This window comes from Cydia fagiglandana, chromosome 9, assembly GCF_963556715.1.
Source record: "Cydia fagiglandana chromosome 9, ilCydFagi1.1, whole genome shotgun sequence".
NCBI classification, from domain to species: Eukaryota; Metazoa; Arthropoda; class Insecta; order Lepidoptera; family Tortricidae; genus Cydia; species Cydia fagiglandana.
This window is the reverse complement of record NC_085940.1, coordinates 7,053,603-7,067,618: the sequence shown is the minus strand read 5'-3', so window position 1 is coordinate 7,067,618 and position 14,016 is coordinate 7,053,603. Positions and strand designations below refer to the sequence as shown.

Genomic DNA, 14,016 nt, shown 5'->3' with positions numbered 1-14,016 from the left:
GTATTAAAAAGGTATCTTAATAAAGAGGAAATAAACCATCAATAGACACATAATTCGCAAACTTCTCATTTCGATCGGGTAACCCACGAACCATGGACACCTTGGTACCGCAGTTTGGTGCCACCCGATACAATATTATAGTCGATTATAAGGGAGATAGCACGCGTGCCAGACTTATTGTTTGAAGGGAACATGGAGAAAACATAAAGAGCAGCTAGGCTATAATCTAGTTATGTGATATTTTGTGCCAATTAACCTACTCTAGTAGCTAAAAAACGTCTATTAAAAATTTCAGAACTATGAACTTAAACTGACAATGACATTGAAAAATGCCATCCGATACAATATTATAGTAGATTTTAAGGGAGATAGCACGCGTGCCTTAAGACTTGTCATTTAAAGGGAACATGGAGAAAACACAGAAAAGGCTATAATCTAGGTATGTGATCTTTTGCGCCAATTAACCTACTCTCTAGTAGATAAAAATTATCCCTAAAAAATTTTAGAACAAAGAATTTAAATGAATAACTATAGACCGCGGGCCAGAAGCAAATATCGTCAGTCATTGCCGCTCGCTTGATACTTTGTCAGATGATATGCTATGGTCAAAATTAATTTATTTTTAATACTTTAAATACCCTATTAGCCAGCTTGGCATCTCGATCAAGTTGCCCACGCAGCAGTTCCGTTGTTTATAGTGCCTCTCGATATAATATTTTTGTCGACCACAAGCCAGACATCTATGGCATGCGTGTTATCTATCCTTTTTGTTTAGTTTAGAGTAAGGCTTACTTTTCTTAGTACTGTAGGTAGGATACTATCCACTAGCCGCCCAGAGACCTATAAAGGTCTCCTGTTCCATTCTAATTTGAACTTTGTGTTGACAAAATAAAATTTCATTTTGCTTGGCAAGGTTTGACGTATGGGCGGCTAGAGGCAAACATAAATATAACATCTTTTGGAAAACATACATTGTTTTTTAATTACGTCTCGTAACTATTTCCCCGCATCGTTCCTGCGCTGCTCGTACCTGCCCAAGGTTTTCTATGATTTGGAAAATATATTATTATGCAAGTTATTGATCCCCAATGCTGCTTGTGTTGTGCTACAAACCTCACATGCCTTAAGTTCGTTTTAGCCTTTTGTATATATGTAAAGTAGTTTATTATTATGCAAAACGGTAAAGGGAAACAATTAGGTCAACATGAGAATCCTTAGTTTAAGAGAGAGAGATTAAAGACTTGCGCCAAACAAACAACCAAACATTTCAGGAATTCTAGTCTAAACTAAACGACATCTCTGCCATACCTTAGATCTACTAAAGCTAGATAACAAGTGAAGCGTGAAATATGGTTATAATTCTACTTCGCCAAAAGGGGTCATCCATTAATTACGTCACACGTTTAGGGGGAGGGAGGGGGTCAAGAAAATGTGACATATTGTGACATGGGGGAGGGGGGAGACACAAACTTTGTGACGTCACTTTAATTTCAACAGTAACCGAATTTTTTTTTAAATTATTTTATCGCTGTACATTTAAATAACAAGTTTTTAAAACGATAATCGTTTTTATTCTTTTAATTTTCTTTCCTAAGCAGTTTTGGGTTATAAAATTACTAATATTTATATCGTCAAAAATATTTTGATAAAATATTAATAATACTTAGGTACTTACTTAATTCGATTTGGCGATTTCGTAGAAAAAATGTGACGTCACACTAACTAAATGTGAGGGGTTTGCCAAATGTGACCAAATGTGACAAGGGGGGGAGGGGTAAAAAAACCTAGAAATTCGTGTGACGTAATTAATGGATGACCCCAAATATTCTACACTCATTTGTAGCCACGTAGTCTCTAATAGCTCTAGAATGTTTAGAACTTCAGAACCCACGATTCGTAAGAACTATGAGTAACCTAAACCAAACTTATACCGGTTCACCCGTAGCGTGACCAGTAAGTATTACAATAACATTAATAACAAGCATGAGCGCAAGATTTGGAGCTATCTTTCCTGACAGGCGGTAATTACTGCTAATCTTCTCCACAAATCTAAAACGACGTAACTCTATATACGACATAGTTAGTAGGCCAATGAAAACCTTAAGGCAACGAGATAAGGCCTAAACGTCTTCTGTACGAGTTTCAAAGGCAAATATGTCGTTTATGCTTTAACCTCTAGCCGCCCATACGTCAAACCTTGCCAAGCAAAATGAAATTTTATTTTATCAGCACTAAATTCAAATTAGAATGGAACAGGAGACCTTTTTATAGGTCTCTGGGCCGCTAGAGGTTAAACGGCTGCATTGTTCGGCTGACTCACGATTTGGCAACGGGCTTACCATTGTTAATTGTTTCTATTACCTTTATCTGGACTATTTTAGAATTGCATTGTTATTGCATTTGCGGATGCATTCGAATAAAATTATTGGTATAGATTTGCCTGCAGGTCAACAGAACTGTCGGTACGGAATTGTCTCAATACTATCGGCAATCGCCCTGTAATGTTTTGCAATGAAGGTAAAGTTACAGATAGCGCCTCAATTTTTAAGGTTCCGTACCTAAAGGGTAAAAACGGGACCCTATTACTAGGATGTTTATCGATCTGTCTATTACCAGGCTATCTCATGAACCGTGATAACTAAACAATTGAAATTTTCACAGATTATAGAGGTATTTCTGTTGCCGCTATAACAACAAATACTAAAAAGTACGGAACCCTAGTGGGGCGAGTCCGACTCGCATTTGTCCGGTTTTTTTATATTTCAATATGACGAAAGGGTTGTAAGAGTTTATTGAGGCCTAGGCTAATCAACTTTTTTTTAAAGAACAAAACCCACAATATTTGCATTGTCAGCATTGCATGACTGACAGCCTTGACTGACAGCATTGCATTGCCATGGGATAAAACAAAACGGAAGTATGCTCACTCAATAATAAATACCTATGACTTCCATTACTTATGGCTCCTCTACACGATGGGCCAACGGCGCCAATCCAAGGGACGCATTTATACGTTAGAGGGAGCAAGTGATATTGCTATCTCATTGCTATTGCCCACAGGAGAGAAAACTAGCGTGTTCGCGCGAACTGTACATTTTTCTCTCCTGTGGGCAATAGTTAACAGCTTGTGGGCATGTAGGTAAATAATGACTTTATCATAGTTCTCTGAATAAAAGGAGGACCTTTTCACGTGGATAAGGGTTAAATAAGAAAATTAACCTTTATAGCCCTTAACTCTTGTGTATGTCTACAGGAAAGGCGCGAACACAGTTTTGTGTTTGACCCAGTTCGGGCCCGGGTCGGTCACGTCACGGCTCAGGCTCGGCTTAGAGTAACATGTCGTCCTTTAGTTACATTCCTAATTTAACACCTTTCAGTCGTTAAGATTTTTACTGGCAATAAACTATTGGTGTAACTGACCAACTAATTGGTCATTTGGCTGCGCTTGTTAGTAGTTCAGGTCTATTGGTTTTAGGTGCGGGTGTCTACGGTAGTTTATTATATTTTATATACGGAGTGACGTATATCTGACAGGTAGGTAATCAGAAATGACCTTTTCCGGCTTTTCCTGCTTTATTATTGACCGCTATTCCAATTATGTTCTAAAATCTAAATAATTACATAAGAACAAGACAGGTCTTTAAACTGTTTAAAAAAAACATAACCAATTCCCAATACTGTTAACGACGACAGCCTACCAAACATACACACATACATTTCCATGTGTGTGTGTAAAAATGTGGAAAAGGTACCTAAATATATTAGATGCTACAAAGTTTATCAAAGTGTGAGGTGGACACTAGCGTCTCCGGAGCGTCGGCGTCTAGTCAGCCAGCTGTATGGAAAATAGCGTCGCTGCGCAGTTGCTCCGACGTAGCGTCGAGCAACAGCCATAGAGTTGACTAGACGCCGACGCTCTGGAGACGCTAGTGTGGGCTGGCCAAAACTCTCTTAAATTCTTAGTGCTTTGTTCTGTCTGATTACCTACGTTTTAAATTCCACCCTGTATTCAGGTAAAATGAGAGTGGCTGTAATTTGCTTGGTGCTATTTTACATTGGACGAGGAGATGGGTATCTTGTCGGTGCCGGATGTAAGTATCACATAATACCTGAATACTACTACACTTAATATTTTTTACATATGGTACTACTTTACAGCCCTCGGGCGAGATTAAGGACAATATGTGTCTATGTCAAAAATTTTAAGGGCCATATGTAAAACGTTGTACAATACAATACATGTGCGGTAATTTGCAACTCGTGTTCATTTAATTTATGTTTAAATTAAAACAATAATTCCATATTTATGTTATAATTAAAACAATAATTCCATACTCGTATTTATGTTATAATCAAAACAATAATTCTATCAGTAAACGTCCGTTTCGCCCAAATGCTGTCCACGGACAACAAATACCAAGTGCTCCGTGAAGAGATGGTAAAAGCCAACACTAAGAACATGGTATACCATTGCCGAGCCGACAAGACCGATTGCGATTCCGCGCTGGCGAAGATGAGGTATAAGGCCAGCAAGCATTTCTATGCTTTGGCGAAGGCTGTGGTGGACTATGTGAAGAATAAGCGACAGGCGCGGCCGACTGGCTATGTTGGTAAGTGCTTAACGCCATTTTTAGTTAAACGCAAAAGATGACAGTTCCGAACAACTGACAGGCTGATATCGTCCGGCGAACTGGTAATCTGCAGTGGCGTAGCTAGGTGGGGCATATTGAAAGAAAAGGGTCTCGCAGATGCGACTTCGCCTACAGATAGATTCACGCTACGCCACTGGTAATCTGTGGGCGCCTTTAAAAAGATATGGCGATCAAAGTAGCCCCATCTTCTGACAGAGCTATTGAATAACCTATGTCACTGTTACAGGCACAGCAACGTTCTGTCAGGACAACATCTGCGTCCCCGACACGGACCCGCCTATCGTGTTCGGCGGTTGCTACACACTGATCTCCTGCGGCGGCAACAATACGTGGCACCTAGACCCTGTCATCTATAAGGGGAAGAAGAACAGATTCTACTAAGAGAATGTCTACGTTAACAATAAACTATATTATATACTCTTTGTCTTCATTTCTATTTAGCTTTTAAGGGCCGGTAAAAGCGTTTGTCAACGTTAAATGTAGCGGCGGCAGCTGTCATCCCATAAAGAACTATATAACTTATCGTATGGTGTCATTGGTGTGCCACTAAATAAAAATAAAATTAATTAAGACAGAACGGCGGACCACACCCCCAACATCACAGAATAAATAATAGTACTAGGTACAGAAGACTCACTCTCTAACAAAAGGCGTCTGTCACGATAAGCACAGCCGCTAATAGCGATATGGCCGCTAGTTGGCGACAGCGCCACGCGCGGCTTATGGCAAACCCCAAAATTGGGGTCGAACGGATGGACTTTTAGCTACCTGTAGTAAAGCGACGAAATCGCGGTGTGAGCCACGCCTGCCAACAGTAAGATTTGAGGGGCCGAACTGCGCTTACGACCGAAGACCCGCAGCGTCCATCCCGGCGAGAAACGCCTTCTTGCAAGGTTGCACCAGGAGGACTGATAGAAAATAATTATTTGAATAAGGGAAGATTAGCGAGAACCTTGCCATTTTAAGCATTTTAATCTTTTCTTATTCCAAATCATCAATAGACGTGCGAGGCACATACTGAAGTTTTATTAAACTCCTCTCAAACTCTTGAGAATTCTAGTCGTGAACTTGCCTCATCGAACCGAATCGATTAAATAAGACACAATAAAACTACACCATACACCTGTTGTATTGTACTGCAACAATGCTTACTCCGATCATTGTCCAAGATTTAGATAACAGCTCTTATTCCACCGCTTACAACGCACCTCGGTTGATCCAGTATTAATCTAACTTCAAGATTCATACAACTATTCGTAATCGCAGATTACACATATCCTGGTTTACCTTAAGCAATACGATGGGAATAACATTATAGAGCTCTATAAGAACTGTATGAAAATCAAGCACATTGGTTATGCTAGTCCGCTGGTGACTGAAAATGAAGGTGATAGTTTGTCTGGTGCTGCAGGCGGTGTACGTCGCGGGTGTGATAAGGAAAAGTGCTTTATTGAACAAGTGAGTAAAATATATAATTTATACAACCTTATATAGGTTAAGAGTGTCAAAATTGTCCGTCATTAATAACTAGTAAAGACAAATTTTTGTTAGAGTCGATTTCCCCTCACCGGCCAGTTGAGTGATTGTTTTACGAAATGTGAATAATACGGCAGTTGAAGACTTGATATTTGCATTGTGCAGCGTGTGGCGTGAGATTGCAAGATAGAATTAGGAACAGTGTGATAAGGGAAAAGTGTGGACTGAATGTACATAGATGTAGTGACAAAAATTGAAAAAGGTATGTTGAGATGGTTTGGGCATGTGGAAAGAATGAGTGAAAGAAGGCTGACAAAGAGAGTGTATGAGGGAGAAGTGGAAGTGGGAGTTGGAAGGGGTAGACCTCGGCGGACTTTCTCTGAACAGATCGGGGAAATCCTGAAGAAAGGCCAAGTCAAGAGCACCCTAAACCGGCGAGCGTGTATGAGGAATGTTATGAATGTGAAGGAAGCGAAAGGTATGTCAGGATCGTAGCAAGTGGAAATCCGTGGTCTTTGCCGACCCCTCCGGGAAATAGGCGTGATTATATGTATGTATATAATTCTTAATTTCCCTGCAGATTGATCGATGTAAAGCCAGTGGGCCCTCACGCTGTCAAAAAATTCGTGCCGCTGACGGAGATCCCTCCTCCCTTGGGCGCTCACGTTCACCCAGACGGGCGTCGCCATCTTGAGGACTGCTCGCCGACACCATGGTCGCATAACGTCGTCGATGAAGCCACGGTCCAAATCATTGGAGACTACTATGACGACCATAACGAGAAGACTGTGGCTACGGTTATTATACCAGATCATATTGACAGTAAGGATTTGTTCTAAAGACAATGTATTTTCTCAATTGGCATTCGCGAAATCGGCAATATTATTATACATACTCTAAATAACTCCCATTTGGTTGATTCCGATCCAATGGAAAAAAAGCTCGTAGTCGTCAATATAAGTAGTAGAAAGTGTGTCTTATTAATTACAACGAAGGAGAAAGAGTTTGTAACCTCAAGGAGTTCAGACCAAAACCTTTATTTATTTATTCATGTATGTACCTATCTGAATATTTAAGGGATTTGTTCACAATCCATCTTCTAGCCTTAACCCTTTAACGGTCAAGATTTAAAAAATACACGATTCTAGCCTAAAAAACTGGTCAAGTGCGAGTCGGACTCGCCTTTCAAGGGTTCCGTACATCACATAATTTTCAACATTTTTTTGTACGTGAAACGTCTTGAAAAACCCGAATGGGTCAATCTAAAACCAGATGTAACATGAAGTTTTCTGGTGTGGTGGCTTATATCTTTACATCTCTGAAGATTAAATGCCGAACAATAGTACAAGTGTCCAAATGCGTAGAGCTGAAAACAGTGAAAACTCGAGCGTCCGACGGGTCGCGCTTCCTACAACTTTCGAAAGTGTTTTAAAAGCGAAGGCCGAAGAGAGATAATACCTACAGGATGGCCAAAAATAAAAGTGTATTTCCGTAGCCAGGGAGGTTTTGGGATTATACTGAGCGACTTTTAGTATGGGACCAACCCCGAAATCGCGAAAAAAGAAGTATCCTCCCATAGAAAACGGACCAGCCTAAATGTATGAAACAGCCAAATTTTTCCTCGCGATTTCAGGGTTGCACGTTGGCAACGGGAATACACTTAGTTTATTTTTTAGCCACCCTGTATACCTAGTCTTTTTTCAAACACGTAACAATAGTAACCTAATCAATCAGTACAGTCAGCAACAGAAGTTGCTAAGCGGGTGAGTGGTTTAAAATGATCTGGACGCTACATTATAGTTAAGACAATAAGAGCATGTCAAGGTAATTTTGAACAACTTCTGCTGTTGACTGTACTACAAGTACCATTGCGGCTATGTGCCAGTTACAGCCTAGTCGCATTTTTTGTCTTCAGTCCGACTCACGCTTGAAGCTAAAGGAACGCCACTTTGGGACGCTTCGGGCCTTCGGCCTTATGCGGATATCGGCCTATGGCCTTCGCAATAGCTGTCTACATCACGTTTCACTTAAACCATTGCGGCTGTGTCCCTAAAAAAACGTTAACCACATTTATGTTCTTAAATCCGACTCACGCTTGACTCTAGATTTCAAATAGGTTTTCCTGTCATCTTTAGATAAAGGACTATTTTGTGTATTTTTTTCAGAATTTTAGACCCAGTAGTTTCGGAGATAGAGGGGGGGGGAATGGTCATTTTTGTCTATTTTCTTGAATAACTTCTAAAAATTTTATCGTAAATTTATAACAAAAATATATTTGAGATTCCCAAAATGAGCTCTTTCGTTTGATATGTAACACGATATAGTTTTCAAAACTTTGTTTTTTAATTTTATCGTTTACCCCCCAAAAGTAGCCCTTATGTTTAAAATTCATTTGTTGACGTTACATATCCGTCCTTGGGTCACAGACTTACATATGTGTACCAAATTTCAACTTAATTGGTCCGGTAGTTTCGGAGCAAATTGGCTGTGACAGACGGACAGACGGACAGACAGACGCACGAGTGATCCTATAAGGGTTCCGTTTGTTCCTTTTGAGGTACGGAACCCTAAAAACAAGAAAAAATAAGCCCTATAACCGGGTTTAACTACTTATGAGGGTTACTATTCGTGCTAGATATATTTATTATGTTCTATAAAATAGTTAAATCCCTCCCAGCTCAATCTACATTAGCGCAGACTGTTCTTCATCTCATTAACATCTTATCTCTCATCTTACAGCTTTATATAACTGAATTTAAATACTCATTATTTTTCCCCAGTAAAACATTTCGAAGTGACGACCCAAGTCCCGTACTTCACTGTCGGTACTATACAGGCTTTAGGCTATCACCCGACCAAACCTCCGGCGCTGAACGACTGTGAGAAGATCTACCAGGACCACATGAACGAGCAATACTCGGAGGGTTCGAGCAGCGACTACTCCGAAGAGTCGCTCGAGATGGCCCGAGTGCCTGTCCAGGCCTTGGATCCTCAGCAACCACCGATGGATGTATATGACGACAAAATTTATCAAGATCCGGACCAAATTAATTAATTTGGCGATTATTCTTGCTCTGAAATGAAATATCGCTTTATTCTCACTTACGCAACACGTGGCTGACATTTTGCGAAAATCCGCCCACAGTTGCTTGTTAATTTATTATATTTTAAATCCAATTTTAGGTTCGGTAGTAATGAGACGAGCTATTTTATAATTTTGTACTGTTTGTTAATAATATATCTTAAATATTTTTACTACCTATGTTGTTTTATTTTTGTATGCGCCATGGGCTTTTCTCAAAGTTAATAAAATTGGCAAATAAATAAATATACATAATGCATTTATCCCCGGGATTCCCAAGGAGTATTGGGAACGGAATGTTAATGATTAAAGTTAACTTCATTAAATAGGGAATCGCAAAAGATAGGACATACAGGATAGTTTTGTTATCTTTGACCAATTTATAGATTCTCTTTCCGGAAAAATTAGGCAGCAATTAATTTTTTAATTTTTTTTATACTATCATAAAAGTATTTTTCGTGAAGTGTGCTTTTACCCTGTTATAATTATTTAATTATACGTCAGATGTAAACAAACCTAATAGATACCTACATACATTTCATAAACGAGGGTAGTTTACAGTTCAAACCAATAAACAAACTACATACCTACTTGGCTTCCCAGTCGCTCGCTGACTTTGACTCGGGGTAATACTGTATGCGCGTGCGCTCGCCGATCGGAAGGAATGAAAGTAGAGGCATAGGATAAGTTAGAGGTTTTTGAGACAACTGTGTGGTACTATTTCTTTTAAAAAATGTACTAGGTGATATTAAAAGCAAAAACACGTGTATTATTATTTTTCACGCACTTGCTTATGTTTCAATTTGGTCAATGATAACAAGATCACGGTATATAAAGGTAGTGGTACTACTAAAAAGATTGGGAAACCTTCATCTAATCATTTATTCAACAATTCTTCATACATTTTTATTACTCACACATCTCGCAATACAACAGGATTAGTTTAAGAACACATATTCTTATAAATAGGTATCTGATGCTTAATATACTTATAAAGTACTTATATACCTACTAAATATTAGCTATCTAACTTTGACAAATCTTATGTTTTATAATTCTAAATAGATATGCTGCGTGTTTACTCTTTATCACTGTTTTAAACTGTACTGAGTTAAAGGTTGAAAGAAAAACCATGTAAATGTAATAACTGTATATATATAACTGCGGACTCAACATCAAAACCAGGCTCTCTACCATCTGTCTACTGTGAGGTTTATGCTCACATAGCCGGCGGGCGCAACATGGTTCCATTTTAATCGCCTATTTCTATCACTATGCCCGTCACTTTCGCACTTACATACTTGTTAGAACGTGGCAGGCATGGTGACAAGCGATAAAAATGCGACCGTGCTACCGCCGCAGGAAAGAAGGCCACAATCTTGAACAAATCGTTATTGGCAAGGTTGATGGCAAACGACTAACGCTACGTCTTACGTAGGCGAACAACGCGCGAACGCGGCGCGGCGCGGCGCGGCGAAATCAATCCTTTGATGCCCATAGAAGTGTCCTACGTAAGCGATCTCGTTGCGAACGCGGTGCGGCGCGATTTGCACGCGAATGTCAGGCGGCGCGGCGCGGCGCGGCGCGGCGCGGCGGCGGCCGCTTTCGCCGCGCCGCGCCGCGCCGCGTTCGCGCGTTCTTCCCCTACGTAAGACGTAGCGTTAGAGGCCATAGCCCAACAAGTTGGGCAGATTAACCTTGCTGGGTTGGTTGGACATCCAATAAACAGGCTCAGATGGCTGGACACTGTCAAAGGGAAGCTGATTCCACGGGGATTTCAAGACCCTCAGCGATGAGGAACAAAGGCGGGGAGGAGGTATCATCAGCCCGTACATCAATAAAATGATGGCTCAGAGTCCATAAAAGTGCGGCACTTCCGCAAATGACTTGTAGGTAAGTCTAATGCGACCGGCCGATAGCTGGCAGGAGAACGTCGTGCCCGGTGACGAAGGTGGGAGAGGTATATAACTGCAGAAAACTAACAATGATGTTATTGTATCATCTAAAACAGATGTTTACTACAATAAAACAAGGCTATCATGTTGGCCTTAAATATTACACGCTCCTACACTGGACCAGCCTGCAAGTTGGGCACTTTGATATCTTTGTCCTTGTCATCGAAGATTTCTTCTGTTTCATCGTCATCGAAGTCTTCGATGTCCATGGGGTTCCTGAAAATGACACCATTTTATTGCTGGGGTACAGTTATATTGGGGTACAGCGTGGGTAGAACCCCCACAAGCTGGACTGACGACCTTGTAAAGGTCGCGGGAGTCCGCTGGATGCGGGTGGCGCAAGACCGGTCATTGTGGCACTCTTTGGGGGAGGCCTATGACCAGTAGTGGACGTCCTCTGGCTGATATGATGATGATGATAATGATGACGTACGTTATACTCGTTTGCCAAGGGAAATGTTAATTTGTAAAAGCAAAGACAACAATAACTTGATAACAGAAGCCTGAAAAGGATTATCCTACCAACCAAATCTGGCTAGATCAATCTTTCATCATCGTACTCACTTGTTCCAATTCATCTTATGCCTCTTCCTGAAATAAAAGAAAATCAGCATGTTAGAATGTGTCACCTTTTATACGACTAATCAAATCATACATGAAGGGATCAGAGTAAAGTACTGGACCTATGAATGCAGCCCTAGTCTTTAAAAGTTAAGTAGGACATGTGAGGGTAATGTCATGTTCCTTTGGTCAATCGCATAACAGTGTGTTTGTATGTGTGTGTCTGTGTGTGTGTGTCAGTCACCTGTTAGTGGCTATGTAGTCCTGGTCCATGTACTCCTCGGAGACTTCCACGGAGAGCGGCTGTCCGCGGTGATCTTGCAGAATGCCGAAGTAACGTGGTGGACGGGTCACGCTGAACAGCAGTGCTGCAACATTCATTGGTCGGTCAAATTTATCCTCTAGCTGCCCAGAGACCTATAAAAAGGTCTCCTGTTCCTTTCTAATTTGAATCTTATTTTTGACAAGTCAAAGTTGAATTTTCATTGGCAAGCTTTGACTTCTGGGTGGCTAGAGGTTAAAGTAGGTATTGACTCAATAACGCATCTCACTAGGTGTCGCAAATTGCCATAAACTTTTACCAAATGGTCATGTAGAGCTGTCTGCTTATAATAATTATGGCATTGCATTGTTGGCCTTTGGCTTAAATTAGTGTCTAGATAAACTGTAGGTTAACAATCTGAACAATATTTCCCACCTGTCCTAGAAAGTAAATAGTTATTTGTTTTACAAGAGGGCAAAGTTGTTGTTTAACCGCTCGTGCTAATATTGATACCCGAGCAAGCGAAAGATTCCAAAATTGAACCACGAGCGTAGCGAGTGGTTCGAAAAATGGAATCTTGAGCGTTGTGAAGGTTTCAAAACACGAGGGTTAAACAAAATTTGCCCCCGAGTGAAACACAAAATTTTTCACCACACCAACCTGAAGCAAATATTAAATGTAAAATATCAAACAAAATCAAACCAAATCGAATCCAAATGAGTATTATTAAATATTTATCATCCAAAATCATCATTTAAAAGTCAATCCTACCAGTAAACATAAGAAGACAACTCAAAATTTGCATTTGATTACTTTGCCTCACATGTGAATAAAATGCAACTTTGCTATCAGTTTTTGAAGTGCAAAGTAAGCCTTTCTAAGCTGGTGTGGTGAAAAGAATTAAATCGGACAACGGGTATCTAATTGTAATCACCTATCGACTCCAAAGCGCAAAAGAGCTTCCAGTGTTTTCAACATGAGATCCTGTTGAGAGAATGGTTTTCAGATGGCACTTGCCGCAGAATTTTAGTTGAAACGAGTTTGTAAAAGGTAGGTACTAAACTTAGACCTTCAGCATACGAGGCGTAGGCGTGAGCGTCGTGCGCGCGTGGAACGAGAGCGCTACGTAGCCTACGTTATAATATACTGTACGTTATACTTAGTTCAAATTAGTCCGCACACAAAGGGTAGTCGTAGCGTAGCGTATGGGATCCCTGTCGTCATTACGACAGGCGTAAGCGTGAAGAACTTGTACCTATGCCAACAGAGCGTTCACGCTTACGCGACGCCTGGTGCCCAAAACCCTACGCCATGCTTACGCGACGCTCACGCCACGCCTCGTGTGCTGAAGAGCTTAATGTTGGAGCTAAGGTTTATGCCTAGTTGTAAAGGTATAGACATGAGTAACTAAGTAGTACCTATTGATACGCTTGAAATATAACAGCAATGCTTAAAACTTGTATTTTAAAAATACTTACAGTCATCTACCGCATGAAGACCTTTCCAAACTATACTTAAAACTATTAAGACGATTTGTAACTTTAACTTTGTTTCACTCATTTTAAACACTATATTTTTAAATTAATATTGATATAAAATCTTTAAGTTACTCAGTTCTTATTATAGTATTCGCTTTCAAACTCCGTGGTTAAACTTATATGATTTCAGTCATTTCTTTAAGCTGTAAACTTGACCAGTTAAACGTAGAAACGATTAGGTTCTACTGAATCGGATATTTCCTGGCAAAAGTAGAAGTTTGCAAAATACCGAGTGTTTAAACGTTAAAAGGAAAACATGTTTGCAAACAGTTTCGTTTGCTTACAGTATATTGTATAAGAACTAGCACGTGACTGCTGTAACAGAAGCAGAATAATGCAAGTCCGTCATACAACTAAATTAGGTACCTTAATACCCCACTACTTTATTTACTACCTAACCTACTTACGTAGGGTTAACCTATCTACAGGGTGTGATCGTTAAGTGTAGCCAGGCGATAATTCCGTAAATGTAACAGATATCAGAAAACTT

The 14,016-nt window shown here is 40.2% G+C and overlaps 3 protein-coding genes across 3 annotated transcripts; 2 read left to right on the top strand and 1 right to left on the bottom strand.

Annotated features, from left to right (window-relative positions):
• Positions 1–3,416: 3,416 nt before the first annotated feature.
• LOC134667614 (uncharacterized) lies at positions 3,417–5,062 on the top strand. The gene is made up of 4 exons (XM_063525045.1): positions 3,417–3,534; positions 4,014–4,091; positions 4,374–4,610; positions 4,879–5,062. The coding sequence occupies exons 2-4, from the start codon at positions 4,019–4,021 to the stop codon at positions 5,031–5,033; spliced, it is 465 nt and encodes a 154-aa protein (XP_063381115.1). The 5' UTR covers positions 3,417–3,534; positions 4,014–4,018; the 3' UTR covers positions 5,034–5,062.
• An 890-nt stretch (positions 5,063–5,952) lies between these two features.
• On the top strand, positions 5,953–9,221 carry LOC134667613 (uncharacterized). Its single transcript, XM_063525044.1, has 3 exons — positions 5,953–6,110; positions 6,709–6,950; positions 8,909–9,221. Exons 1-3 carry the CDS (start codon positions 6,034–6,036, stop codon positions 9,181–9,183), a joined length of 594 nt encoding a protein of 197 aa, XP_063381114.1. The 5' UTR covers positions 5,953–6,033; the 3' UTR covers positions 9,184–9,221.
• A 1,945-nt stretch (positions 9,222–11,166) lies between these two features.
• LOC134667615 (uncharacterized) lies at positions 11,167–13,729 on the bottom strand. The gene is made up of 4 exons (XM_063525046.1): positions 13,467–13,729; positions 11,971–12,094; positions 11,730–11,756; positions 11,167–11,381 (listed from the first exon to the last, which is right to left on the bottom strand). The coding sequence occupies exons 1-4, from the start codon at positions 13,546–13,548 to the stop codon at positions 11,276–11,278; spliced, it is 339 nt and encodes a 112-aa protein (XP_063381116.1). The 5' UTR covers positions 13,549–13,729; the 3' UTR covers positions 11,167–11,275.
• Positions 13,730–14,016: the final 287 nt, after the last annotated feature.